Consider the following 27,365-nt stretch of genomic DNA (forward strand, 5'->3'; position numbering starts at 1 on the left):
AGATGGAACTGGCTAACAAGAAAGCTGCCTAGCTAGCAACGACATTTATCTGAGAAAAATCAACGAAGATCCAGTATTTCAGAAAGAAAATCCAAGAAACAGTTGGAGCAACGTGCTGTGTCAAGCTATTTTTTATTGGGCTTTTCTATTGCTCTTTCTTCCTACTCACAAGAGCTGTTGGTGCTCGCTGCGAGGCTTCTAGCCTGCTTCATCCCCAGCTGGCTTTGCCGGTCGATTGGGCCACCGATGCTCTGTATACATAATTTTTACATAAACCCTGGGCGGGCCACTGCCAAGTTCGGCCCCTAAGTAGCTCCGCCAGTGCCTGCCTTTGTCTGCACTTGTCCTGGATGATTTGAATCAGGGAAATCAATATCCAACGACAGGGAGCCCAATAGCACCCTCAATAGCAATTTGGAGGCCTGGCGGCAAAATTTGGCTCATACCGGGGCACCCGATAAAGCGATGGCGCTGTTTCGAGTCCAATAAAATCGCCGGCAACCCTGTGTTGGTCCCTTCGCGCGGGGTGCCGATCGGGCGCGCCGGCGCCTCGCGCCATGTAGGAAACCGCCCACGGGCCCACCCATTAGTGAGGCAAGGCGCCGATTGCGGTTTTAAAGATGCGTAATGGCAATTGTCACCGGAAACTGAGGCAGCGAGGAGGATAGACGCCTTACGAATGCCCACTCGACGGCGGCCCAACTCCCCGCGTGGCATATGCGGGCCGGTGCATCTACTTTAAACCCCCCGTCGGCACCACCATCTCTGCCCAACCCTAGCCACCGCCGTCTCCGCCCAACCCTAGCCACTGCCGCTCGAGTCCATTACCGGCAGAACAAACACACCGCTCGAATCCATGGTGCACAACTACGAGGCCGGCGGAAGCAACGCTGGTGGCGAGCGCTCCCACCAGTTCACACTCGATGAGGCACTGCTCTACCGGCACCACATCCCGGTGCCGATGGAGTACCGCCTGCCGCACGACTGGCAACTGTCCACTGGCGGCTACACGGTGCCGCTGGCTCCTCCGGATGGACCATAGTTGTGCTCGCTCATCAAGGAGTGGAGAGCGTAGATGATGCCAGAGCAGCGACGCTCCCGGAGTGGGCACCGACGAGCCCAGAGTGGCGCCGCGTGTTCCAGCAGGAGTGCGACGTCGAGGTCGCCAGGTCCACTGGCCCTGACACCGGGCGGTTCAACCGCACAGGCCGCCGGAGCTGGTAGTTCGGTCACGACGTCCACAGAACGCTCACGTCGTACGACTACCGCCAGTAGAGGCACGGAAACCTACCTCGCTGGCCGCTGTACTTCCCGCAAGCACAGCGCATGGCGGCACCGCCTGCGCGCGCACCGACACGGGCACGCGGGCGCCTCGAACTACGCCGCCCCAAGGAGGAAGACATGCACCCGTCGTCGCCGTCAGCGAAAAAGTGGTGGGAAATGGAGCTATAGGCGTAGGTACCATGGCCCCGACGACCTGGAGGACGCGCTGGGTAGCACAAGCTCGTTAGACGCTCCATCGACTAGGACTACCGGCATGTGCGGGAGGCGAAGCTCTGGTCCGCCAAGGACTCCGGCAACTTCGCTTACCTCGCCGCAGCAACTCCTTCTCCACCACCGGCACCAAAAGAGGGGGATGACTAGGAGTTCTCTGACGATGACAGCGGCGGCGACAGTGCAGAAAGCGGCGACAACAACGCCTTCAGCTGCCGTTAGTTCAATTTTTGTATTCGCCGAAATATGCCGTCATTTGTTTTTTTCGAATTTCACTTCTGTTAGGGTCTCTATTTGAGGTGCGGCGGTGTAGGAAACCTTCCCTAAATAGAGGAAGGCGTGCCTGCGGCCCCGGTAGGGCACTGCCGGTGCCTACATGGGGCCGTCGGTGAAGATGCTCTTAGCCAACAATTCGGTTGGCATTGAAAATTTGTAATATGGAAATCAGCACATCAAATTCTGAATTCAACTCCATTCTGCTGCTGTGATTTTCTACATAGAAACAAAGAAATAATACGTGGGCAAAATAAATGAATTCAGCCACATTAATACTGTTTACACCACAAAATAACTTCCTAGACTGTTCACTCTCTTGACTCTCGAGTCTCGACTCTCGAGCATGGTTGACCACTTGACCTAAACCGGGCAAGGAGAAGCACCCAATTCTGAAAATCCTAGTTGCATCGAAGCATAATAAGATATATATAGTATCTATAAGGTTTATCCCCACTAAATACATTTAATGTTTGCAAGCTGAAGTTTGGTGCAACCACATCACCTCGATTGTTCTCATCCATCGGATTTCAAATGTGTGGTCTCTGTTAGCCTCTATTGCTAAAAGATGCAACCCACGCTATCTCCTTTGTGTTAAGACCACGTCATCTCTATATTAGCAGACAATTTGCTCAAGCCGGTGTGTATTCAGTAACCAACCCACTGAAGATTTACTTAACCACGCGTCGAGGTTCCCTTCATATTCATCCCATCTACTTAACCGAGATCAGGGCCGAGCATCAGCTGCTGCGCTAGATCTTTTTCCCATTCCACGCTCTCCTCCAGCACCTATATGCGTCTGCGCACGCTCCCTGTCCCACGGGTGAGTGTGGTCTACCAGCTAGCATATGAGGGCGCTGATCGTCAGAAGGATTGCTATGGCCGTGTATAGCGGCTAAGCAAGTTCCGTGGCCTTCACCCAGTCTTGGTGTTGTTGCCGCCGTACGCCAGCCTGAACCCATGCAGGAGCAGAGGAGCTGCGACATGAAGCCCAGGTGGTGACAGCCTCAAGATCGAAGGGAGAAGAATACATGCCAAAGGGAGAAGGTGAAGGCACAGCAACTGAGATGAATATAACTCCATGAACCAGTGTCGCGGCGACTATCAATCTGGTGAGAGGTCCGATCCCTCGGCCCCTGTCATTTGCTTAACTTGCATCAATCTCCCCATCCTCTGCGATTTTAGTAAAAGAAAAAGATAGTCTGTCAATGAATCGTGACTAAAAGTGCTAGATTGGGAGTGTCGCAACACATAGCTGCATGATCAGAACATTATTTATTTATTTTTATTCCATATGGAATGCCAACATAAAGTTTGCCAAAATGGCAGGCTAGCTTACTTTCCCAAGAACAGCCAATAAGTAGCATGCTTCTGAAAATAGATTGTAATAGTTTCTCTAATCGCGGTTGTTATTTCCCATTTGCAGATTAGTGGGGAAAAGTTTGAAACGCGAAAATAGTAACGTGATGTGATTCATTAAAAAGTTGTGGAATGAAAGTGACAAGAAGCAGATCAAATCAAGAGCTTTGAGTATCGGACTTTTGCCTTCCTCACGTACTGTTCTGTAAAAAAAATACTACGGATATATGTGACTGGGAAAAGGTTAGGCAAAATGTATGCCACAGATAGTTTTCCAATCATACTTCAAGGTGTGGATCCCATTCTATAATCATGTGAATCACTTCAAATAGATAACCGCTGGAGTGAGTCAAAATTATTCGTAGCGATGATATATTTGCATGACTGTGTATCTGTAGAATATAGTGCTACCACTTTCCGCCGCAACGCACGGGGAGTAGTTATAATATAACATGTTATTACAACCATTCTACTTCTCTATTGGTTGTAGTAACATCTTTTTTTTCCAAACGATCTATTGGATCGGATTTCATTACCCAAGGATAACAAAAATAGAGGTTTAAAACATGCCTCGGCATGTTTCACAGCACCACAACACCACTACTGAAACTATTACAGAAAAAACCGCCGCGTAATGCTAGCGAAGTTCAGAAAGAGGAGTTTCATATCACAGGGCCAAACAAAACAACACAAACAACCGACATAGGTAAAAGCTTTATCTTAAAGTGACATGAACTGACAAGGACCACCATGAAACATCTTGATATCTTGCCAGCATCCACTGGGAGGAAGGGGAGGAGAACGGAGGAAATCATTCCTGTTCTTCCAGCTCCATATCATTAGCTGCAACCTCCACATTGGTATCCCTGATCTGAAGAGGACGCTGTGTTTGTCCAGAGCCACCAGGAGCAGTAGGAGAACCCAGATTTGTTGCACTAGCAAGCCGCAGCGCCCGCGTGTAAGTCCTCAGCATCCTTCTCTCCATGTAGACCTACCCAGTATTTCATAAAGACAGTAGAGTAGCTGATTAGCTCCAAAGGACTATTGATCAACTTATGCTCAAAGCAGGCACGATTTCTAAGTTTCCAAATGGCCCAGTAAATTGCAGCCAACCCCGCAATCTGCGTGTTTCCAGGTAAGAATTGGGGGAACCACCAGAAAAATTGAGTGAAGGATCCAGTTCTGGATTGAGCACCAATCATTCTACCCACAATGCTCCAAACAAATTTGGCAGCTGGACAGGAAAAGAACAGACGAGGAACAGATTCAACACCATTACAAAATTGACAAGTGGCACTCCCTTGCCAATTCCTCTTTAACAGATTATCTTTTGTACCAATGGCATTGTACGAGATCATCCACAGCCAAATTTTGATTTCTAAAGGAATTTACTTTTCTAGAGATGTTTAAAGGTTCTGCCCAAACCTGCACCACAAAGATGATTATAAGCAGATTTGACTGTGGACTTCCCTCCTTTTGTCATTTCTAGACAGGTTTATCCTGTTCAGCTGCGAGGACAGTTTGAGACATTATTTGGTGTAGACCATGGATTTGACAAGCAAGGTCAAGAGTCATCCATCTTCTGAAGGAAAAATTCCAATGCATATCAGCAGCCTCAGCCACAGACACATTTTGCTCAATACATATATCATATATCCCTGGGAATCTATCTTTCAAAGGAATCTGGTCACACCAAGAATCACACCAAAAGCTTGTGTCTCTTCCATCCCCCACCTTCATCCTTCTGCCACACAAATAAATCATTTTAACATGTAACATATCAGTCCACAGGTGAATCCCCAGGTTTCTTTTTTGTATAAAACACTCCACCATGTCTCATATACTTTTGCCTCATAAAATTCTGCAAGGGCCTGTACCGTTCTCCAATTTCTACCACCACTTACACATCAAACTGACATTGAATTTGTGCAAATTCTTAATACCCAGACCATCCTTTTTCTTGGATTTACAAATCCAATTCCATCTCACAAAATGATACTTCCTCTTATCAGCACTCCCAGACCAAAAGAAAGATCTGATGGGCTTATCCATTTGTTCTATATTAGATTTATGAAGCAATCTCATAGACATCTGGTACACAGCAACACTTGACAGGCAAGCATTAATCTTAACCACCCTCCCACCAATAGACATAGTATTTCCCATCCAGCCACCCATTTTTTTCTTTGTTTTCTCCCCTAGAAAGCTCATTTCAGTAGTATTTCTTGCACATACTGGAGTGCCTAGATATTTAATAGGCCAACTCCCTTGCTGACAATTAAACAAGGAGGCAAAATTATGTGCTTTAGCATCATCCTCTAGAATCATCATAACCTCACTCTTCTCAAAATTAATTTTCAACCCAGATATGGACTAAAAAATATACAGAATTAGTTTCAAGTTCAAAACTTGTTCCTCACTATCTTGAATGAGGAGGATAGTGTCATCAGCATACTGGAGTATAGCAATACCATTTTCCACTAAGTTACTAGCCAAACCCGTGATTAAACCATTTTTCTGTGCCAAAGACACCATCTTGGAGAGGCTATTTGCAGCCATATTTAAAAGGAAAGGGGCAAAGGGGTCACCTTGCCTGACACCCTTGTAACTAGCAAAGTAAGGGCCAATTTTATCATTCACTTTCACACTCAGAGTGCCAGTAGTCACTACATTCTTCATCCAAATCAGCCAGCTGGCACTGAAACCCTTCTAGGAGCAACAATCAAACAGGAAGTTCCAATTAACTTTATCATATGTTTTTTCAAAGTCATTTTTTAACACCACACCCTGCTGTTTCCAAAATTTACTCTCTCTTAGGACTTCGTGGAGCAGCATAACTCCATCTGTAATGTATCTCCCTTTGATGAAAGCAGTTTGACACTGAGCCAACAATTTTTCCATAACTGGAGCAGCCCTGACAGTGAGTGTTTTGGTGAAGATTTTAAACAGAACTTGCAGCAAATAGATGGGTCTAAACTTTTGAATTCTGTTAGCATCATTCCCTTTTGGAATCAGAATAATAATCCCATAATTAATTCTAGCCAGGTCAATCTTATGTTCATACAAATCATCAAACACAACCATTATATCAAACTTGACTAACTCCCAGCATGCTTGGTAGAATTTAATGGGAATCCCATCAGGACCAGCTGCCTTATTTTTTTCCATCTGGTCTACAACATTTTTGACTTCTTCCATTGCAAATCTTCTGCCTAGATTTTCTCTATGAGAGTCATTCAACTTCTCATCAATGCTCCAAACATTTTCATCTAATCTAACACCTCTGTTCTCCACAGGGCCAAAAAGGTTTCTGTAAAAATCTGTAGTATGATGTAGCAAATCTTCATCACCTTGTATCAGAGACTCTTCATTTTTCAGAGAGAAAATAGTTGATTTTCTTTTACAACCATTAGCTAGTCAAATAAGCTGTATTGCAGTCCCCTTGCAGCAAGCAATTATCTCTTGCTCTTTGTCTCCAGAACTTTTCCTCTTTGTCAAGAATATCAAGTAATTCTTGTTGTAATTCTTGCTATAACAGAAGCAGAGGAGACTGCTCCTCCATACTTTCCAGCTCAGCCAAAATTTTCGAAATATCACCTTTTCTCTTTTTATTTTTCCCTCTCAAGTTACAGCCCCAGCCTTTCAAACTGTTCTTCACATTCTTCAATTTTTTCTGCAATCTATCAAGACTGGTATTTGCCCTAACCCTCTGATGCCAAGCCCTATCAACCCTAGCAAGGAAATCTTCTTCTTTTATCCAACTTTTTTCAAATCTGAAAACATTTTTCTTCTTGGGTTTGTAGTAACATCTTATATAATGAGATGGAGAGAGTATAAGATAAGAACAATGTCATCTTGTCCAAACTCCAAATCAATGACAGTTAGCACAGAGACATCACAGAAATGCTTCAGAATGAAACGATCATTTCTGAACATCAACATTAGGAACAAAATAGCTACAGCATCATATACTTGAGTAACAACATAGGATATAACCTGCTAAGATTTATCACCGCTCTCAGTAAATTGGCATGCTTCAAAATGGAATGGTCATTCCAGAACATCAATATTGAAAATTTGCAATATGGAACATCATATTCTTGAGTAACAACGGCGGATATAACCTTCTAGTGAGCCCGCTATAAGAGTTTATTTAGCTGCTTCCACCAAGATTAATCACCGCTTTCACTAAATTGGCAAACCTTATTCATGGACCATGTTTTCCGTAAGACACATCAACGTTTAGGACATGAGATCTTCAAAACTGTTTAATGGTTTGGTTTCCTAGTCTAATTCAAGTATTCAACTTACGGCACCAGCCATCAGCAGACTGAAAAAAGAGTTTCTATGATTTTACGTCAGATTTGAATTCAAGCAAAAAGAGTTTTTACATCCACAAGAGGCATAACATGTCTTCTAAAAGTGCTGACCAAGTCTGACTTTTCATAGTGTTCCTAACCAAGTAAATACAATCTTCAGTGGAAATCACAAAGTTCTGGCAGCTCAACTCATATCGTTGCATGCACCTAAGTCACAAATTATTGCTCTGATGTTCCAAACTATGCCCACACCAGAGAGACCGCAAAGGAATGCGCTTTTTAGATAGCACAGTGGCTTACATGTGTCTTGTGTTCTAAACTGCTTGCACCAACCCAGCAACTATCTACTGCGGAATATATTGGATGGAAAAAAGTGATGGTCGCCATCTCAGTACAAAAAGAAATGAAAGGGATCTGCGAACATGGAAAGCTTAAAGTCACCACAAAAGTGGGGCACGCCTGTTTAGGAGGAAATGGTCATCAATCATCAAACATTAGAAGAAAGCAGACAGCTCTCACAAGCCTAGCAGAACGCTACATGGAAAGCATGTCCAAAAGCAAGATGCTTCCCAATCTACCAGCACAAAAAGAGCTTCTCATTCCACAATATTCAGTGGTCTTGCAAGTATCATGTGTTATATTCCTAGTCATATCACTTACGAAACTATGACTCGTGTATGCGATGAATGGAGATGGTTCTTCTTAAACTTGAATAGAAGGTGCAACTGCTTTATCCATCAAGATTTTGAATACAACATAAGAGTAAATGGTTAGGCTGGGAATTTCTGTACATGAAGTGACCAGACTAGGATTATGATCAATGCGGTGCTGTTATCAAATATGAACTGAAACTGGCACAGTTTCCTACCAATATCTCAATGAATTGAATAGATAGATCAGGGTGGTGTACAAGAAGAAACAGGCAAAGGAATAGAGAACTACCTATGTTTTTCATCTAACCAACAAACTAAACTCACCGGCCTTTTTTGCGGGATCTCAAAGGGAAACCCCCAGGAGGCGATGGCGAGAACTCAACTGGGAGATGTGGTGGTTCACCCTCACCAGAGAGCATTTCAAGCACCTCCTCGCTTGATGGGCGCCGAGCTGGCGACCTCTGGATACAGAGGAGTGCAACAGTAATGCATAGCAGCGCCTGGTCACGGTTAACATCCAGGAGCGCAGAGTCCACAAGATCAAGCAAGCGGCCAACGTGAGCAAGATGTCTTGCCCACGAAATGAGGCTCGCCTTCTCAAACTCTGACATGGGTGAGGCTGTCACCTGGAGCGGGCGGCGTCCAGAGATCAGAACTAGCAACAGAACACCGAAGCTGTAAATGTCGCACTTCTCCGATAGCGGCCCGCCGCCGCCGTACTCAGGAGCCACATAGCAGACGGTGCCGCGCATGCTCGGTGTGCTGCTCACAGCTCCGCCACTCTTGGGCACAAATTCTGTACTAGCCCAATCCCTGCTACTCCTCCTCACACCGTCAATCCACCAATCAATGCCGCCACTGCCATTGCCATTGCCATTGTTGCTCCTCCGGCTCCAGCTTTTCATCATCCTCCACCTCGACTGCCCCTTCTCCTCAGCATCGCAATCCCTCTCCCACCACTGCATGCCAGCGATCGCACCAGCATCGCTCTTCGACTTAGCGAGCGCCCGCCGCTTCTGCTTCTTGGTGAGCTCCTCGGCGTACTCCTCGCGCCACCACTCCCGCGCCCTGCGCTTCGGCTTCCTCTTCTCCGCTGAGGCTGTTGTATTGGTGGTTGTGGAAGCTCCCGCAATCCAATCAGTCTTGGGTCTCTCCTTCTTGATCTCGGACCTTATCCATTCCATCACATAGTCCTTCACACCACTGCCGCTGCCGCTGCCGTTATCCTGACGCCACCACCAGTCACTAGTCCTAGCTGCTCCGGACGCTGCAGCACCTCCAGCATTGCAGCTTCGTCCAGTAAACCCACTGCCAACGCTAGTCTTGTCACACCCGGAAGCCGACGCGGCCTCTGCAAGCGAGGCCGTGGCGAGCCCCTCATCATCCTCGGCCGACTTGGTGGCACCATCATTCACTGCAACGGTAGTGGTGCTCTCGGCAGCGACTGATACATCATCGTGGCCTGGAATTCCAATGACGACCCCACTGTCCCCAAGCGCACCCCCGCTATGTAGCTCACCGTTTTCTTCTTCTTCAGACTTGATCCGCGCGAGCCCGAAATCGGAGAGGCGAGCGCGGAGGTGGGCATCGAGCAGCACGTTGCTGGGCTTGACGTCGCCGTGGACGACCGGCGGGTGCGCGACGAAATGGAGGTAGTGGAGCGCGGCGGCGACGTCCCGGGCGACGGCGAGGCGGCGCGGCCAGCGGGCGACGAGGTCGGGGCAGGTCCTCGCCCCCAGCAGCGCGTCCTGCAGGGAGCCGTTGGGCATGAGGTGGTAGACGAGCATCATCCGGCGGCGGCGGGGGTGGGCCGAGGCGGAGAGGGAGTAGGCGAAGGGGAGGAGGATGTGGGGCGTGGCGACGGAGAGGTGGGAGGCGAGGGCGAGCTCGTTGTGGAACTCGCGCTCGCCCTGGAGCGACCCCGCGGCGTCCATGGCCTTGACGGCCACGGGCTGGCCCGAAATGGGTAGCGCGCCGCGGAAGACCGGGCCGAACCCGCCCTGCCCCAGCTTGCTCCCCGCCGCGAAGTTGCTTGTGGCGCGCCGCAGCTGCTGGTAGGAGAGCCTACGTAGGGCCGGCGCGGGGTGCGTGGTTGGGGCCGCCGGGGCACGCTTCCGGCCCCGCCGCAGCCAGACGAAGAGCGCGAAGGCGACCAGGATAAGCGCCGCCGCGCCGGCCGAGGCCGTGGCGGAGGCTACCGCGGAGGGCGGGAGGTGGTGGCGGGCGTGGGATGGGAGGTGGGAGAAGACGGCGGATGCCGGAGGCGGGGAGGCATCGGGCGGCGGGGGCTGGCGCGAGGGCATGAGCGGAGGACAAGCGCGGCAGTGGAGTGGAGGGGAGGGGAGTGAGCCGAAAAGTGAGTTGGCTTTTCGCCATTTCTGAGATGCGAGCGTGTATGTATCATCTATCAACTCTAATCTAATCTGCGGCAGTTGCAGTGAGGAAGGAGGATCCAATGCCGCTGGCATGTGGGGCCAAGAGAAGGCACGTGCCGATCTGGAGATATGGAAGGCGTGGGCAGTTGTGACTTGTGAGATTATGGAGGGGAGAAAGGGTAGGGGTCAAACTGCCCTACGTCAAAGGGTCAACGTAGGCCTGGCCACACGATGTGGTCAAGAGCGATCAAGATTTGCTGCGGCGGTTAGATTAGGGCATCTCCAACTAGAGCACGTAAACACTAACCACTTAACCACATTGTGACCTTGTTATCACCAGAATTTGACCGAGTCAGAGGTGGGCCGTGATCAAGATGAAGTTAAAGAATTTATACATGGAAGAAATACGTGAATCGGCCTTATGTACCAAGTTGGGCGAATTGCCCGTGTATCTGTAACATATTAGGATACGTGTCGGTTAGTTAGAGTTTTACCCGTGCACGGTTAGGTGCACGCCTAAATTAGAAAGTCCCCTGGACTATAAATATGTATCTAGGGTTTATGGAAGAAACAACAACCAACGTTCAACCAACAAATCAATCTCGGCGCATCGCCAACTCGTTCGTCTCGAGGGTTTCTACCGGTAAGCAACATGCTGCCTAGATCGCATCTTGCGATCTAGGCAGCACAAGCTCCACGTTGTTCATGCGCTGCTCGTACTGAAGCCTTGTTGATGGCGAGCAGTGTAGTTGTCATAGATGTGTTAGGGTTAGCATAGTTCTTCGCGTAACATGCTATCGTAGTGCAACCCTTGCATGTCTAGCCGCCCTCACACCTATCTTAGGTGTGGGGGCGGCACCCCGCTTGATCGTTATTTAGTAGATCTGATCCGTTGCGATTGCTCCTTGTTCTACAAGGATTAGTTTAATATCTGCAATAGTTAGGCCTTACAAAGGGGTGGAGGATCCAGCGGCACGTAGGGTGTCGTTCGCTGGCCCTAAACAGGATGTTCCGGGGATCAACCTTGTGTTGGTTTTTAGGCCTTGTTTAGGATCGGCTTACGATCACCGTGCGTGGCCGCGAGGCCCAACCGTGAGTAGGATGATCCGATTATGCGGTGAAAACCCTAAATCGTCGTAGATCTTATTAGCTTTATCTTGATCAAGCAGGACCACCATATATTCGTGCACCTCGTACGAATCATGGGTGGATCGGCTCCCTGAGCCGATTCACAGGATAACCTGAGAGCCGATCGAGGCTCGTATTTAATGTTTACGTGTATGCCATGCAGGAAACTAAGCGAGGCATCTCCATCACCTCCACGACCAGGTATAGGTCGGGTGGCACGCCTGCATCGGCATCGGACGTGTGACCGGAACGCTTTGCGGGCCGTCGCTCGGAGGGACCTCGGCCCGGCCGCGGCTCTAGGTTGTTCCGGCTCTACGGTGTTGCCCGTCGCTGCCCGCCGGTGGGTTTACGACGACAACACATTACGGCACGCCCGGTGGGACAAGCTTCTACATCAACCACATCGCCATCTACATCCGAGATGGCGGACGGCACGCCGCGATCACGTACGAGGATCGACGGACGAGCTCAAGAAGAAGTATGACGAGATCAAAGTCATCCTCGAAGCCGACCTCATCGGCTCTTTCCACGAACCCGTTCACATGGCATCGAGGTGGAAGGGGTTCTCGCCTAATGGTGCCTTTGGATGGGATAGACCTCTCTGCCCCGTCGGAAGAACGCACCGGGTCCTGCGGCGGAGATCAACTACTTGGTGGCTCACTCGCTACACCGCCACTGCGAGAACCTGGTCAACACGTTGGAGCGTGTCGCTCTTCGTGTGATCCAGAGATCATGAGGCACCAGTACTCGCCGTCGGGACCAGCTCTCGGGACGCATCAAGGAGAGTTGCCACTCCAGTCCCGTCCACCGCTGCCATATGCGTTGGCGGCACCAGAGTGTCGGCTACACCGGCATTCGTCGTCTACAAGATCGGTGGTGACCCTAGTGACTACCAGCTCTTGCCCGAGGCGCCTAAGGAGATCCCTCACGGGTACACGTGCACGTATGTGCCGGATTGTGGTAATCGGGCACTCACAAACCAGGCCACCGCATCGGGGACTTCGGGAAAACGGGGAGGGACGTCGGCGACGAGCTTGAGAAGCGAGACGTGGCTAACTAAGTACGCCACCCCGACGAACCTCGAGGAGCTCAGCTCCTGCAGTTGGCTCGAGAGCTGGAAAAGCAAACATGGCTGGCTAAGTACGCCACCGGCGAATCTTGAGAACTCGACTCTGCGGCCAAGACGGTGGATCGGATCAGTACCATGCGAGAGACCGGTTCGGCATGGTGCCGAAAGAAGGGCCATCGGCTATTCCAAGCCGTACCCCGACGACTACGAGATGATCCCGCTACCACCTAAATATCGGCTCCCGACTTCTCCAAATTCGGTGGATCGGATGGTTCCAGCTCCATCGAGCACGTGGGCCGATATTTGGCGCAACTAGGACCGGCCGGTGTCGGATCAACTACGCGTGAGGCTCTTCTCACGGTCCCTCACGGGATCGGCTTTCGGATGGTACACCTCTTTGCCACCGAGACTCCATCCGGACTTGGAAGCGATTGGAAGAGCAGTTCCATATGCGGTACCATTCGGAGGCTTCCGAGTGCGGCATTGCCGATCTAGCACAACTACGTCGAAGCGCGGAGAAGCTGTGACGAGAATACATCCAGCGCTTCAGGAATCTTAGGAACCGATGTTAGTCGGTTCGTATAACTGAAAAGAAGCGATCGAGTTGGCGTAGCAGGCCTTGCAACACAGCTCAAGGACATGGCCTCCCAAGCAGATTATCCCTCACCGGCGCACATGGTTCAGAAACTATCGGCATATGAACAGCGCCACCCGGACTGTACCAAGACAAGTTCAAGCGTGCGGTAGTCTGGTCGATGCGAGAGGAAGACGAAGTTCTGCGGGAGACCAAGAGGTAGCGATGGTGAATGGACTCGGGGAGGAACCCCCGTATCCTGCAAATGGGTAAAGCCACCAGGCCCGCCCAGGGGATTTGATTTTGACGTGACCAACACTGAGCAAATCTTCGACCTCCTGCTCAAGGAGAAACAGTTGACGATTCCGGAAGGTCTCAAATTCCCCACGGTGCAAGAGCTGAACGGAAAGCCATACTGCAAATGGCACAACTTGCTCTCCCATGCCACCAACGACTGCAGGGTATGGCGTCAGCACATCCAAGCGGCGATAGAAAAAGGGCGTCTAATTTTCAACCAATACGCCATGAAGGTCGACACCCAGCCCTTCCCCACCGTTAACATGGTAGAGTGCACTTACCCTGAATGTTGCCAGCCAGGATCCTCGTTCAGCATCAACATGGTAGGACCTGGGAACCACTCTGGCAAAGATGGAGACGAGGGCAGCTGCTCTCATAGCAAGGACACAGAAGAGGCCGCTCCACGCGATCGGCTCCGTCATGATGGCAAGCGCTACGTCACAGAGGGAGAAGTGAAGAACATGAGATATCAAAGACCCCTCTCTGATCACCTCCTCAACAAGTATGTGAGTCAGTATGACCAACGCCGACGATCCAGCGATGATGATGAGAGAGATCGTCTGGCTAGAGAAGCCGAGAAGACATCGTCGGCACGATCACGATGAGGAGGAGCACGAGCGCTGTGCCACGGAAAAATCAAGGGAGCAAGACGACAACGACAGAGCTTGGGACTGCCCCTTCTTGAGACAACTTTCTGGGATTCAGGAATGAGCCGATTGCCCACAATCGGCAATTGCCCAGAATGCAACAAGAAGAAGAAGGAGGCAGCCAACGTGTCTGTGTTCAAGCGCTTAGGGCCTCTCCCGCCACAAAGCAAACGCGCTGAGTCCCCTCGCTGGGCAGATCTCGAGGATTCAGAAGACGAGGGACAAGAAGAGGAAGAAGACAGGTACCACCGGCCAAGGTGGTGGCCTGATGGACTCAGCCGTTCACAAAAGCGCAGGGTTCAGCGATTGCGCGGCCTGGAGGAAGCCGAAAGGTTATACTTGCATACGTTAAGAAAGGCACGACCTGATCTGGCTGCGAAAGTTCAGCGAACCCTGGACGAAGGGGGTCGTCCACGGAAAATGGAGTGGCGCCCCAAGCAAAGGAAAGCCGATGATGAAACATCGGCTGGCACAAACATGGTGTTCATCCTCCCTTCGGAGTTCAGTGCTCCAGGATTAGACGAGGCACCTGTTGCACAACTTGACTGCGGCCCGAGGCCGGTTATCTTTGAGAAGCCACGAGAAAGAAGCTACAGACATCTGAAGGCCTTGTATTTGCGAGGTTATATCGATGGGAGGCCTGTAAATAAGATGCTGGTGGACACCGGAGCGGCAGTCAACATCATGCCGTACTCTATGCTACGTCGGCTGGGACGCTCTAGCTCAGATCTAATCAAGACCAACGTGACATTGAGCGATTTCAACGGCTGGCATGAATGCATGGGAAGCAGCAGGCCAAGAACCCCTCTCAGGTATCAATTTGGACGACTGCGAGCGCATCGACGTGACGAAGGGGAGGGTTAAGCTGGTTTTATCCACTGGCCTGACCATGTAGCTGAAGCAACGCAATGAGCAAACGCGGCGAGGCTGATCCTTGTGATCGGCCCCAAAAATTGTGAAGGAGCATTACAGAACCTTCAGCCAGCGCTCCAATCAATATGGAGGCCGATTCCAGCAATCGGCCAAAATTATCCTAATCACATGTTCTGCCTGTATGCAACGTCAATCTACTGGGCAGCGGCCACATCGGCAGATGAAAGTCAGCACGAATCCTCGCGGAGCCGACGTGCAAGTGCAATGCCCTAGCTAACCATAAAAGCCGATATCTGCAGTCACCTGGCAGATTCGGCTCGGGGGGCATATAGTCAGATAGACATGCATGTGAAGCAAACATGTGTACAATGAAACATTAGGGGCCGATTAGAGAGAAATCGGCCAGTAAATTTTTTTTTTTCGATTTTCACCAAGGGGATCTCCACCAAGTCTAGCTCAGCTATCGAGGATTTCCAACCTTTGATACTAGTTTAGCCGTGTTGACAGAAGGGATATATCGGCTTTCTAAAGGAGAAAGGTGATCGGCTTTGGCGCATCTTCTCTGACATTCTCGCCTCGAGTAAGGCTCGGGGGGCAGCAGGCCTGGTGGATACTCTGTTTAAGAGCCGATGGGGGTACCATCGGCTGGTCTTTCATCGCCACCTTCTTCACAAATGATGAGTATTAAAGAAGACCATTAGGTTTGGTTGGAAGAATTCAAAGACCTCCCTGAAGGATCTATATTGTCCACCAGATTTCAGGATCATCGGTTGAAGAATGGAAGGGCGAATTTTTAAAGGACTGATGCATTGCTATCGGCTCATTACGCATTGGCAAAGGGGACAAATCGGCAAGGTCAGTAGAAGAGGAAATCGGCTAAATTGAACTCAAAGGAAATCGGCAAGATCAAATTGGGGAAAATTTCTTCATTGATAGATTTCTTACATAAAGAGCTGATTGCTCTCAAAAGGAGGTACTAGGGGATACATTGCCCCATCTACTACTACTGGTCCTATGCTAGAGGTCCTATCTACGGGCCGTCGCTGCCCTCGTCGTCGCCGTCGTCGCCGCTGTCGGCGCTGCTCCCGGCGGGCTCGTCGTCGCTCCAATGGCCGCCGACCGGGCCTTCATCGTCCTCGTCCTCTTCGTCAGCGTCGTCGTCGTCACTGTCGAAGTCGCTGAGGTTCCCCGGCTGACAAGGGATTAACTTGTCAATGCCTATGGATTGTAGGCTAGGGTTTAGTTAGAAGTAGAGGGTAAGTAGATCTCGAAGGTTTCAGCCGAAAAGTACTCGACGATTGTGAAAACTAGGGTTTGCAGACAATGATTCGGTTGATTCTTTGTCCCTCGACTCCCCCTTATATATGAGGTGAAGCCGAGGGATTCGTGCCATACAAGTTTACAGAGTCCGGGACGGTTTCTAACTCATCCCGCCAGATTACAAACAACACTTCCTATTACAACTCTATCTTTCCTTAGTAAATCTTGGACTCCCGAATCTTCTTATTCTTCGGGTATTGGGCCTCCAGTAAACCCCGGGTACCATCTTCGGCAGGCCCATTTGGGATGCCTATGTCAGTAGCCCCCGAGATTTTGCTTGAATCGTAGAGTCAGGGAAAATCTCCATTGTTTATTTTTACTCGAAAGCTTTAACCTTTTATATTTCTTCACATAAAATTCTATATTGTACAGGGATATCGGTAATTGGGGCTAGTTCATACGACGGATCAGGTACTAGTTAACTGCTCTAGTGGCAATCCGCAAAAACCTACTTCAAAATCACGTCCCCGGACATGATCTCGGGATACTGGTGTAAACGTCGACAGGTGCCGCTTAAGGTCTTACCATTCTGTCGAGTCCCAGTCAAATTTATCGGGTACCTAACGCGTCCGTTAGGATTTTTCTTCGTATCTGGTGATACGGATAAAAGTGTAGCGCAGTCTTTGGCGATGCCACGCCCAGCAGAACGGATCTGGGGTCTTACCTTCGCAAATTTGCGGCATTCAGAAATTGATCGCAACTTCGGCGTTACGAGAATATATTGTCGAGTGCTTTTCCGCTGTTGGAATGGCACATTTTATCGAGTCATATATGACTTATATTGTTCTCCCGATGGGAGTATATGTAGAGTTAATTATAACTCGAAATATACTCTCTTGTTTTTCTATTTTTGTTAATTTCATCGGGCACGCGAACAGCGTTCCCGATGGGAGTAGCCCCCGAGGCTACAACCAAGAACTTGTGCTTGGTTGTAGGCTCAACATTTTAGTCCACCTTGTCGCTATATTTTCATTACTTCCCAATATGATCTCTTTCTTCTTCTCTCTTTTTTTTATCTCTCGGGTGCGCGAACAGCGTTCTCGATGGGAGTAGCCCCCGAGGCTACAGCCAAGGACTTGTGCTTGGTTGTAGGCTCCCGCAATTTCTATATTTATCATACTCGAAAATTTACTTTTTTCTGAAGTAGCCCCCGAGCATTTGGGCAAAAACTTGTATTTGACCAAAGGTTCCCGAGGTATTGAATAATTCTTTCTGTCGCCATTTTTCTTGTCGACATACTTCCCTTAATCAAATTTACTTCATCCTCCTCGAATAGTCGTGATTTTTCTGCCCTGTGGGTCCATTGCTTCGACTACGTTGACACGTCGTGCAAGTAGTGGACACACGTCCTCCGCTTTTCCTGGCGCACGTACGGTAACGCCTATTTCAGTAAAAATACTCTTTTGCCCTTGTGTCTAGAAGATCCATCCTCACCACACGATTTCTTCATCCAACGGCACACTGCTTCACCCGAATCTTATATAAACCCTTCTTCAACCTTCGTTCATCCCCTCGCTTGCGCCGCTCACCTGTTCCTCTTCGCAAAACTTCCCCTGCGCCCAACTCTCTCCAATCTTCCGTACGCACATACATTGCTCTGCCCACTGCCGTTGATGCCACCGCGCACGCGTCTGACTCGCCACAGCACGCCGGAATCCAAGATGGCCGCCGAGGATCTTGAGTGGGAGAGATCCAAAATCTCCAATCAAGACATCAACACGCTGAAGAGGCTCGGCCTCATGACGAAGGAGAACGCCATCCGCTTTCCTAGCGAAGAAAGCTACCCCAAGCCTCCAATGGAGTATCGGGTTAGTTTTGTTGATCATCTGATCCGCGGCCTTTCAACCCCAATCCACGATTTCCTCCGCGGCCTTCTTTTTGTTTATGGGATTCAACTGCACCAGTTGACTCCCAATTCCATCCTTCACATTTCTATTTTTATCACACTTTGCGAATGCTTCCTCGGAATCACTCCCAATTGGGCTACGTGGAAGCGCATTTTCTGCCTCCGCCGTAATGGCTCCCACAACGTCACTTATAACATAGGTGGCGTTGTTATCTGTGTTCGGACTGATGTCGATTATTTCGACGTCAAGTTTCCTGATTCTGTCCAAGGATGGCGCAAAAAGTGGCTCTACATCCACGAAGAAAGCGCCAATTCTGTGGAGCACAACATAGTTCCTTTCGACGGAAGTGCCAAGATTCAGCGTCGCCGTTCCTGGGATGCCGAAGCTTCTGAAGAAGAGAAAAAAGCGACGAGGCGCTCATGGCTCGTATCCGTCATCTTCAAAACACTCGAGGCAAAGAGCTATCTGGTGTTCAAATTACGCCTACTTCCTTAGGATTAGAGTGCAGCCTCTTCGGGCTCGCAAAAATCCCCTTTGGACGTATTCGGTGAAAATGACGCCAACAGAATCTCCGGTGATCTTTACGTAAAGGACTTGGAAAAATTGGTTCGAAGAATTTCTCGATTAGGCAAGAAGGATCCTATTCCCTCCTCTGTCGAGTGGAACCATACGGTGCTTCCAATCCTCTTCCCGAGGTATTTTGTCTTCTCGAAGTTTTATCTTGTTTTGAACTGTTCCTCGTATCTTATTTGCGGTGGTATCTCACTTATTCTCTTTTGTCACTATTTCTTTGTAGAATCATCCTACTATGGCCTCCCTTCCTCCTCTTCCTGAGGATGGAGAGGTCGAAGAAAGAGCCGTTGTCGATGATGTCAACCAGGAGACCCCCTCTTTTGTGAATGAACCCATGATTCTCGAAAATCTGCGGGATCTACTGAGAAGGATGCTGCCTCTGAAGATACAACATCAGCGCAATCTCCTCCTCCTGCTGTTTCTCCGAAGAGCAAAAGGAAAAGGAGCAATGCCGAAGATTCCGGGACCTCGAAACCCGAAGAAACTGCTCCTGCACCTCAAAAAGCAACTTATGATCCATACATCGAGAGTATCATCAGCTCGTAGGTTCCTTGCTCTTTTCCTTTTCTATTTGAAGAATTTTATTTTGCCTTGCTTTTTATGCTGCCACTATTTTGTCGCAGTGATGATGAAGAAACACCAACTTTAGATGTGGCTGCTCGAACGAGCACGTCACATACTTTAGTTATTTCAGAAAAACCAGTTGAAGGGGAGGAATCGTCGCCTCCTCAACAAAATGTTAATACATCTACTCCTCCTTCGAGCCCCGTGCCCCTTCACCAAAAAGGGCACGGGTTGAAAAGATTGTTGATCCTGCCCCTCGGTTGGGCGGTTCGTCGACTCTGCTCTTAGATGATGTAAGTTTGTCGGCATCTATATTTTCCTTATTTTGTTTTTTCACACCTTTTCTCTTTTTCATGCCGATGTTTCTTTTGATGTACTTACCTTTGAACAGCCAATGATCAAAGAGCTTCTTCGGATCGGGTCCCAATTTGTTGGGTACCGTGAATATGCCGCCAGAGCCGAAGGTAACGACTTTTATACTTGCTATTTTTCTTTGACTTTCTATTCCTGTTGCTTGTCGCTATTTTTTGATCTTTCTTTTCTTTCTTTTTCATATCTCGACAGAAAAACTTTCAGAGGCTAACGAACGCGCCGACGCACTGGCTCAAAAACTTGAGCAAAGTGAGGCGGCTCGCAAGAAAGCCGAACTCGCTGCTAGCAAAGCCAAGGTCGAAGCTGATGAAGCTAAGGCGAAAGCTGCTGGTGTCGAGGAACTGCAGAAGAAACTTGAGAATGCGACAGCTGCCTTGGATGAGCACAAAGCTGCACAAGCTTCTCGTGACGAAGGAATCCTCAAGCGTTTGAAGTCGCAAAGTCGACGTACTCTGAGTAATATTATCAATCCCTTTTATTTTACTGCACTTCCTGTTTCTTGGTTGTTGGTGATGTCTTGTCTCGTGTGGCAGCCCAAACAAACCAGGATTTTGATCTGGATAATCCTGTCAATGACCCTCTCCTTGATGCACTTTCTCTTCTGGAGTTCCATGGGCGCGAAATTCGTGAAGGCGTGGCCAATGCCAGTGCAAGTTTGTCGGCGTTGTTCCCCTACTTCTTCCCAAAGAAAGAGGAACCTTCGACTTTCCTTGCCCTTGCCAAGCTTTTCAATTCGTCGGAAGACACGGGATTGAAGATGCGTCGGAGAATATGAAGGTTCTTTGTCGAAATCTTGTTGCCCTGGTTGCTGACAGCCAACAGACGCTTGATTGGATGAAGGTTGGCGACACCAGCCAGATAGAACATTCGAGATGGAGGTCGCTGATCAAGGCAGCCAAGCCCAACACGAAGAAGATCTTGGCGTATCTGGGGATCAAGCCAGCTTCGACTCCTAGCTCCTCGAGGCCGGAGGTCTAGTTGCATGCCTCTGTTTTTCTTTCTGTTTCTTTTGCTTCTGTCGCCAAAGTAGTCATTTGGCGACACGTACTTTCTTAACTCCACTGTAATGCCCTTGTAATTATTCCAGAGATTAATGAAGACTTCTATCTTTGCTTGTTATTTGATGTTGTCTTGTTTATTTTTGATTGATATTTGATAACTATACTCCATCTTCTGCTCCTTCCAATGTTTCGCCTTCTTCTTCCCGCGCGAGGAAAGCTTTTGGTGATACCGCTCCGTCGACGATACCTTGTCGCAAGAAGCTGGATGAACTTCGGCAACAACTTCGATGCGAAGAAGCAAACACTTGTGATGATGGAGCAATCTCGTAAGTCATCTGAAGCCGAGAAAATTGCTCTTCAACAAGCTCGCGAGGCCGTAGCTGCTAAGGAAATTGCTGCTTCCGAGGCTGAAAAGGCGACTATTCGAGAAAATTTCATGCTCGAATTAATGAATGAAGCCAGTGCAGATATGTCGGGTATGCCTGTTTCATCCGCTGATATCCTTTATCTCGCATACTATTGTTTCTTTGAAGGTTTCCGCTTTTTGTTTTGATAGGTGCCTTTACCGATGCTGCCGCCGAGGAAGAAAGGGTGAATGCTAGGACAACCCTCCTTGTTAATCTCTCCTTGGACCATGGTTCTTTGTTTTGGGCTACCCCGGAAAGGACCCGCCAAATTGTCAGATTTCAAGATCGCGCTTCTCAAACTCGCGATTTCCTCGACTTCTGTACCAAGACCTTGTCCATGGTTTACAACTCCATGTTTCCTCGCAACGTCCAACCAAAAACTCTTCCTGAATTGATGGAAAGGTTCAAGGATGCTCGCAGTATCCATGATTTTGTCAAAGCTCAACTAGTAGCTGGCGCCAGATTTGCTCTTATCATGCTCCAAATCTGCCACTCGAAGCTTGACCTTACCCAGGTTGTCGAGAAGGTTCACCAAAAAGTAAAACGGCGGAGGGTTGGTGTTGACAGGATTAACACGAAGGTTACGCCTATAGCCGAAGAAATGATTGAGGACCTGCTTCGGATGGATGCCGACTTTTTTGCCGATGGCCATTATGCCGATTTTCTTGGTGCTGCTCCTGAGGAAAACAGAGTTACTCTTGATGACATATTGAATCAAGACTAGTTAGTTTCTTCTTGTAGATATTTCTTCTTTGTAATCCATGACTATATTGTAAAGCAATCATTATATTTCTCTGTTTGTTTAGCCCCCGAGTGTTTCGGTGACTCTTTACTATATTTGTATACTTGCGAGGTTTTGAACCAAGGCATTTATATATTTAAGGCGAATATGAGCCCCCAAGCTTTTTATTGAGCACTATTTTGTATTTTTGTTGACTCGCGAGGTATTTGAATACCAAGGCAAGTTTTTTCTTTTGTCGATGAACTATATTGATATTCGTCGGAGCGAAGACTTTGGTCATGTCGATAAAGAAGAAAAGTTATATTGTCACTATCTTTATTATATTGCAGCACCGCGAGCCCGCCTCATTAAAAACCTTCTCCGGCCCCACTCGGTGCCCCGAAAAAGGAAAAGAGTGCGTCTGAAAACTCGCGGGCGTTTCAGTACATTGAAGCTTTACAAAGACTATATTTTTGACTTCTAGGCGTAAAAACGCCTAAGTTGCGCCACGTTCCAGGGGTTTGGCTCCTCCACCCCTGTCTTCTTGTCCTTTATTCTGTATGCTCCTCCTCCAATTACTTCCGTGACAATGTACGGGCCAAGCCATGGTGACTCGAGTTTTTCATGACTTTTTTGCGTGAGCCGAAGAACTAGGTCTCCCACCTGAAAAGATCTTGGCCGCAAACGTCGACTGTGGTAATTCTTCAAGTCCTGTTGATATTTGGTGACCCGAGATAATACTTCATCTCGAGCTTCATCAAGTGCGTCGACGTCGTCTTCTAGCATTCTTCTCGACGTTTCTTCATCATATTCAGCGACACGTGGAGAGTTGTGCTCTATCTCGATTGGTAGTACTGCCTCTGCTCCATGAACCAGGAAAAACGGAGTTTCCTGCGTTGCTGTGTTTGGTGTTGTTCGGATGCTCCACAACACGCTTGGTAGTTCTTCTGGCCAGGTATGTCGAGCTTTTTCCAGTGGTCCTAACAAGCGCTTCTTGATACCATTGCAGATGATGCCATTGGCTTTCTCGACTTGCCCATTGGTTTGAGGATGTGCAACTGACGCAAAGTTCAGCTTAATACCCACCTCTTCGCAATAATCTTTGAATTCATGGGATGTGAAGTTCTTTGCCGTTATGCTGTGACGATGCTGTGGGGCACTCCAAATCTGAAGACGAGGCCTTTTACGAATTTTACTGCGGATGCTCCATCTGGTGAATTTATCGGCTTCGCTTCTATCCACTTTGTAAACTTATCGACAGCTACTAGCATGTACTCCTTTCCTCCTGGCCAAGATTTGTGTAACTTACCCACCATATCAAGTCCCCATTGAGCAAAGGGCCATGACAATGGTATTGGTGCTAGCTCTGCTGCTGGAGAGTGGGGTTTTGCGGCAAACCTTTGACACGCGTCGCAAGTTCTTACTATGTCCTTGGCGTCCTCGATTGCTGTCAACCAGTAGAATCCTGCCCGAAAAACCTTGGCTGCAATAGCTCGACTACTTGCGTGGTGGCCACATATTCCTTCGTGTACATCCTTCAGAATTATTCTTCCTTCTTCGGGTGTGACGCACCTTTGCAAGACGCCCGAAATACTTCGTTTATACAATTCTCCCTTGACCACCGTGAAAGCTTTGGAGCGTCGAATTACTCGCCTTGCTTCAACTGGATCGTCAGGTATTTCTTTCCGAAGGATATATGATATGTACGGCTGCATCCACGGTATCTGTATCATCATGACCAAGTCCTGATCTTCTTCGTCCTCTTGCTTTTCTTTGGCAGCCCCCGAGGGTTTCTTCTCCTTCTTTTTTGACTTTGTTGGCTTAGTGGATCTCTCTGTTATCTCTTCCCAGAATACACCTGGCGGGACTGGAAGGCACTGTGACCCGATGTTTGCAAGAACGTCGGCTTCGTCGTTGCTCAACCTGCTAATATGATTTACTTCGCATCCATCGAATAACTTCTCAAGCTCATTGTATACCTCCTTGTATGCCATCATGCTATCATTGACTGCATCACATTGGTTCATAACTTGCTGAGCCACCAACTGTGAGTCGCCAAAGATTTTTAATCGAGTTGCTCCGCAGGCTTTTGCCATCTTCATCCCGTGTATGAGAGCCTCATATTCTGCTTCATTGTTAGATGCGTTAAGGAACGTCATCCGGAGGATGTACTTCAATTTGTCGCCTTCGGGTGATATGAGTACTACTCTGCGCCAGCTCCTTCTAGTCTCTTGGACCCATCAAAGTTCATGGTCCAAGTTCTCGATAAATCTGGAGGTCTGTATTTTGCAACTCCATCCATTCTCGCGATGAAGTCCGGCAAGATTTGCGACTTTATTGCTTTTCTTTTTTCATACGTGATGTCCCGAGGGGAAAGTTCTATTCCCCAAAGGGAGACACGACCCGTAGCTTCTGGGTTATTCAGTATATTTGATAAGGGAGCTTCATTGACCACTATGATCGGGTGTGCCGAAAAATAGTGGCGCAATTTTCGTGCTGTCGTGAACACTCCATATGCTAGTTTTTGGTACTGAGGGTACCTTTGTTTTGAAGGTGACAAGACTTCGCTCACGAAGTATACTGGCCGCTGCACTCCATGGATTTTAACTTCTTCTTCTCTTTAGACAACTAATAAAGTGCTAACCACTTGGGGCGTGGCTGCAATATATAGCAGGAGAGGTTCCTTTTCCTTTGGAGCCACCAGGATTGGTGGTGTCGAGATTTTTCGCTTCAGATCCTCGAAAGCTACGTCGGCCTCTTCGTTCCACCGGAATTTATCTCCTTGTTTTATCGGCGCATAAAATGGTAACGCTTTTTCTCCTAACCTCGGCTACGAACCTGCTCAAAGCTGCGACTCGCTTGATTAGCTGCTGTATTTCTTTCAACTTTGTTGGCTTTCTCATTGTTACTATGGCTTGTATTTTGTCGGGATTTGCTTCAATCCCTCTTGCCGAAACTAGAAACCCCGAAGTTCTCCTATTTGGGACGCCAAAAGAACACTTCGTCGGGTTCAGTTTGAGGCAGAATTTGTCGAGGTTGTCAAAAGTTTCTTTGAGATCCTCGATCAACGTTGTCCCCTTTTTTGATGTTATGACGACATCATCGATGTATACTTGCACGTTTTTCCCGATCTGTGTTGCTAAGCACTTCTGCATCATCCTCTGATATGTTGCTCCCGCATTTTTTAGACCAAAGGGCATTGTCTTGTAGCAAAACACGCCGTAAGGTGTAATAAACGCTGTCTTGGCTTCATCATCTTCTTTTAATCTGATCTGGTTATAACCAGAGTATGCATCCAAGAAGGAAAGACGTTCGCAACCTGCCGTGGAGTCGATAATTTGATCGATACTTGGGAGTGGAAAGTGATCCATATGACAATGTTTATTGAGACACGTAAAGTCGACGCACATGCGAAGGACTGTCGTGTTTTCTTCGGCACCATCACCGGGTTAGCTACCCATGTGGCTTCGTAGATATTTCTCTCGATAAAACCAGCTTCTTCGAGTCGATTTATTTCTGAAAGCATGGCTTTGCGGTTTGGTTCCAAAAACGCCGCAAAGGTTGTCCGATTGGTTTCATTGTTGGATCCAAATTTAGGTGGTGCTCGGCAAGTTCCCTGGGTACTCCTGGCATGTCAGCTGGACACCATGCAAAGATTTTCCAGCTTCTCACGGAGGAACTTGACGAGCGCTTTCCTATGCGATATCCATATCGTTTGCGATAGATGTCGTCTTTTTTGGATCTGTCGGGTGAATCTGCACCTCCTTAGAATTTTTCTCTGTGTTGAAAGTTGATTCTTTATTTGGCCTTCCAACGTCGCAAAAGACGTCGTAATCAGTCATGCTTTTTGACGCCAAGTACTCGGCTTGCATCCCGAAAGTTTACGCCAACTTTGTGAAAATCCTTGTCGCACTTATCGGCTAAGGCAAAGCTTCCCTTGACTGTGATTGGTCCTTTTGGTCCGGGCAACCTCCACAACAGGTATGTATAGTGTGGTACTGCCATAAATCGAGCATATGCTGGTCGTCCCAACAGAGCATGATATTGTGATGGAAAATCGACAACCTCGAACTCGAGCCTTTCGATTCTATAATTTTCTCGGGTCCCAAAGCCGAACGTCAAGATTGATCTTTCCCAATGGATAACTTGGTTTCTCCGGTGTGATGCCGTGGAACCTTGTGTCCGTTGGTTTTAAGTTTGCTAAGGATATGTTCATCTTCCTCAATGTATACGCATACATGAGGTTCAAGCTGCCGCCGCCGTCTATGAACACTCGAGAGACATCAAATCCTGCGATAGCTGGCTTTGGCAGAATAAGTGCCGATCGCCCCGGTCGAGGAACTTGCTGCGGATGATCTGCTATTGTGAAGCCGATATCTTGTCCTCGACCAATTAAGGTACTCAACTGTTGGTGGAGGCATTTTCTCTGCCATAAACACTGTCGTGAGATTACTTTTTGAGCTCTATTGGACGGCCTTCCCTTCGAATCATCAACACTGCTCCGTTGGAGTTAGGATCAACATAGGGTGGTGGTGCAGTGCTGCCGCTATTCTTAGCTGGTGTCGATTGTCCTCTGTAATCGCGGGAGGTGGCGGTAGATGAACCTCGCTCCTAGGCTCCCGAGGGTTTCTCTGTGCTGCTCGAGCGTGAGCATTTTCTGCGTATCTGAACATTGCCTGAAAATTTCGACAGTCTTTCTGCAGTGCCCCGACCGTCTTTTCCCGTTGTCGTCGAGGAAGAAGTGCATCCGGCACGGTCCGTTCAGCATTTCCTCGGGGGACACGAAAGGTCTTGGAAACCTCGGCCCACTATTTTGCCTCGTTGCGTGAATCATCCCTATTATCACCTCGCTGTTCACCGCTTCTCTCGGTAATCATCTCTGTTGCCTCCTGTATTTGTCCGAAAACCCGCCGAAATTTGTCCTGGAGCGTCGTAGTTTTGGTACGTCCGAGGAAATCTTCGCCTCGGTTGATAGTTTCGACCACGGTCCTCCTCCGGCGACTGTGTCGTTTGTTGTGGACAGCGTCTTCTCCATCTGCCCATTTATTTGCTATCTCCATCAACGCGGATACCGTCCTTGGATTGGTCCTTCCCAAATCCTCGACAAAGTCTCCACGCGACTCTGCGACAAACGCATCTATTGCTCTCTCGTCGATATGTTTTCTCGCCGAGTTTTTGATGATATTCCACCTCTGGATGTACTTTCTCATTGGCTCATCCGGCTTTTGTCGACACGCTCTCAACTCCTCTAACGATGCGGGTTTTTTGCACGTGGATGCGAAGTTCTTGACGAACACGTCCTCGAAACTTTCCCAGCTGTCGATGGATCCCGGAGCGAGTTTCTTTATCCATGATCGTGCGGCACCACTCAGGTGCACCTGGATGCTTTGCATGGCTGTTGCCCTAGTTCCTCTGTCGCCTTCACCGTCTCCGGATAGTCGACTAGCCAATCCTCCGGATCTTGAAGGCCGTCGAATTTCTTGAAATTATCGGGTAACT

General features: G+C 48.5%; 1 protein-coding gene and 1 long non-coding RNA gene across 2 annotated transcripts; one reads left to right on the forward strand and one right to left on the reverse strand.

The window, feature by feature from the left end:
* Window positions 1–8,132: 8,132 nt before the first annotated feature.
* LOC127296220 (receptor-like serine/threonine-protein kinase At2g45590) lies at window positions 8,133–10,481 on the reverse strand. Its single transcript, XM_051326254.1, has one exon. The coding sequence runs from the start codon at window positions 10,399–10,401 to the stop codon at window positions 8,419–8,421; it is 1,983 nt and encodes a 660-aa protein (XP_051182214.1). The 5' UTR covers window positions 10,402–10,481; the 3' UTR covers window positions 8,133–8,418.
* Window positions 10,482–19,632: 9,151 nt separating this feature from the next.
* On the forward strand, window positions 19,633–20,090 carry LOC127347826 (uncharacterized). The gene is made up of 3 exons (XR_011756884.1): window positions 19,633–19,658; window positions 19,757–19,829; window positions 19,930–20,090. It is a non-coding gene; the product is annotated as an uncharacterized lncRNA (long non-coding RNA).
* Window positions 20,091–27,365: the final 7,275 nt, after the last annotated feature.

Source organism: Lolium perenne, chromosome 4 (assembly GCF_019359855.2).
Source record: "Lolium perenne isolate Kyuss_39 chromosome 4, Kyuss_2.0, whole genome shotgun sequence".
In the NCBI taxonomy this organism is placed as follows: domain Eukaryota; kingdom Viridiplantae; phylum Streptophyta; class Magnoliopsida; order Poales; family Poaceae; genus Lolium; species Lolium perenne.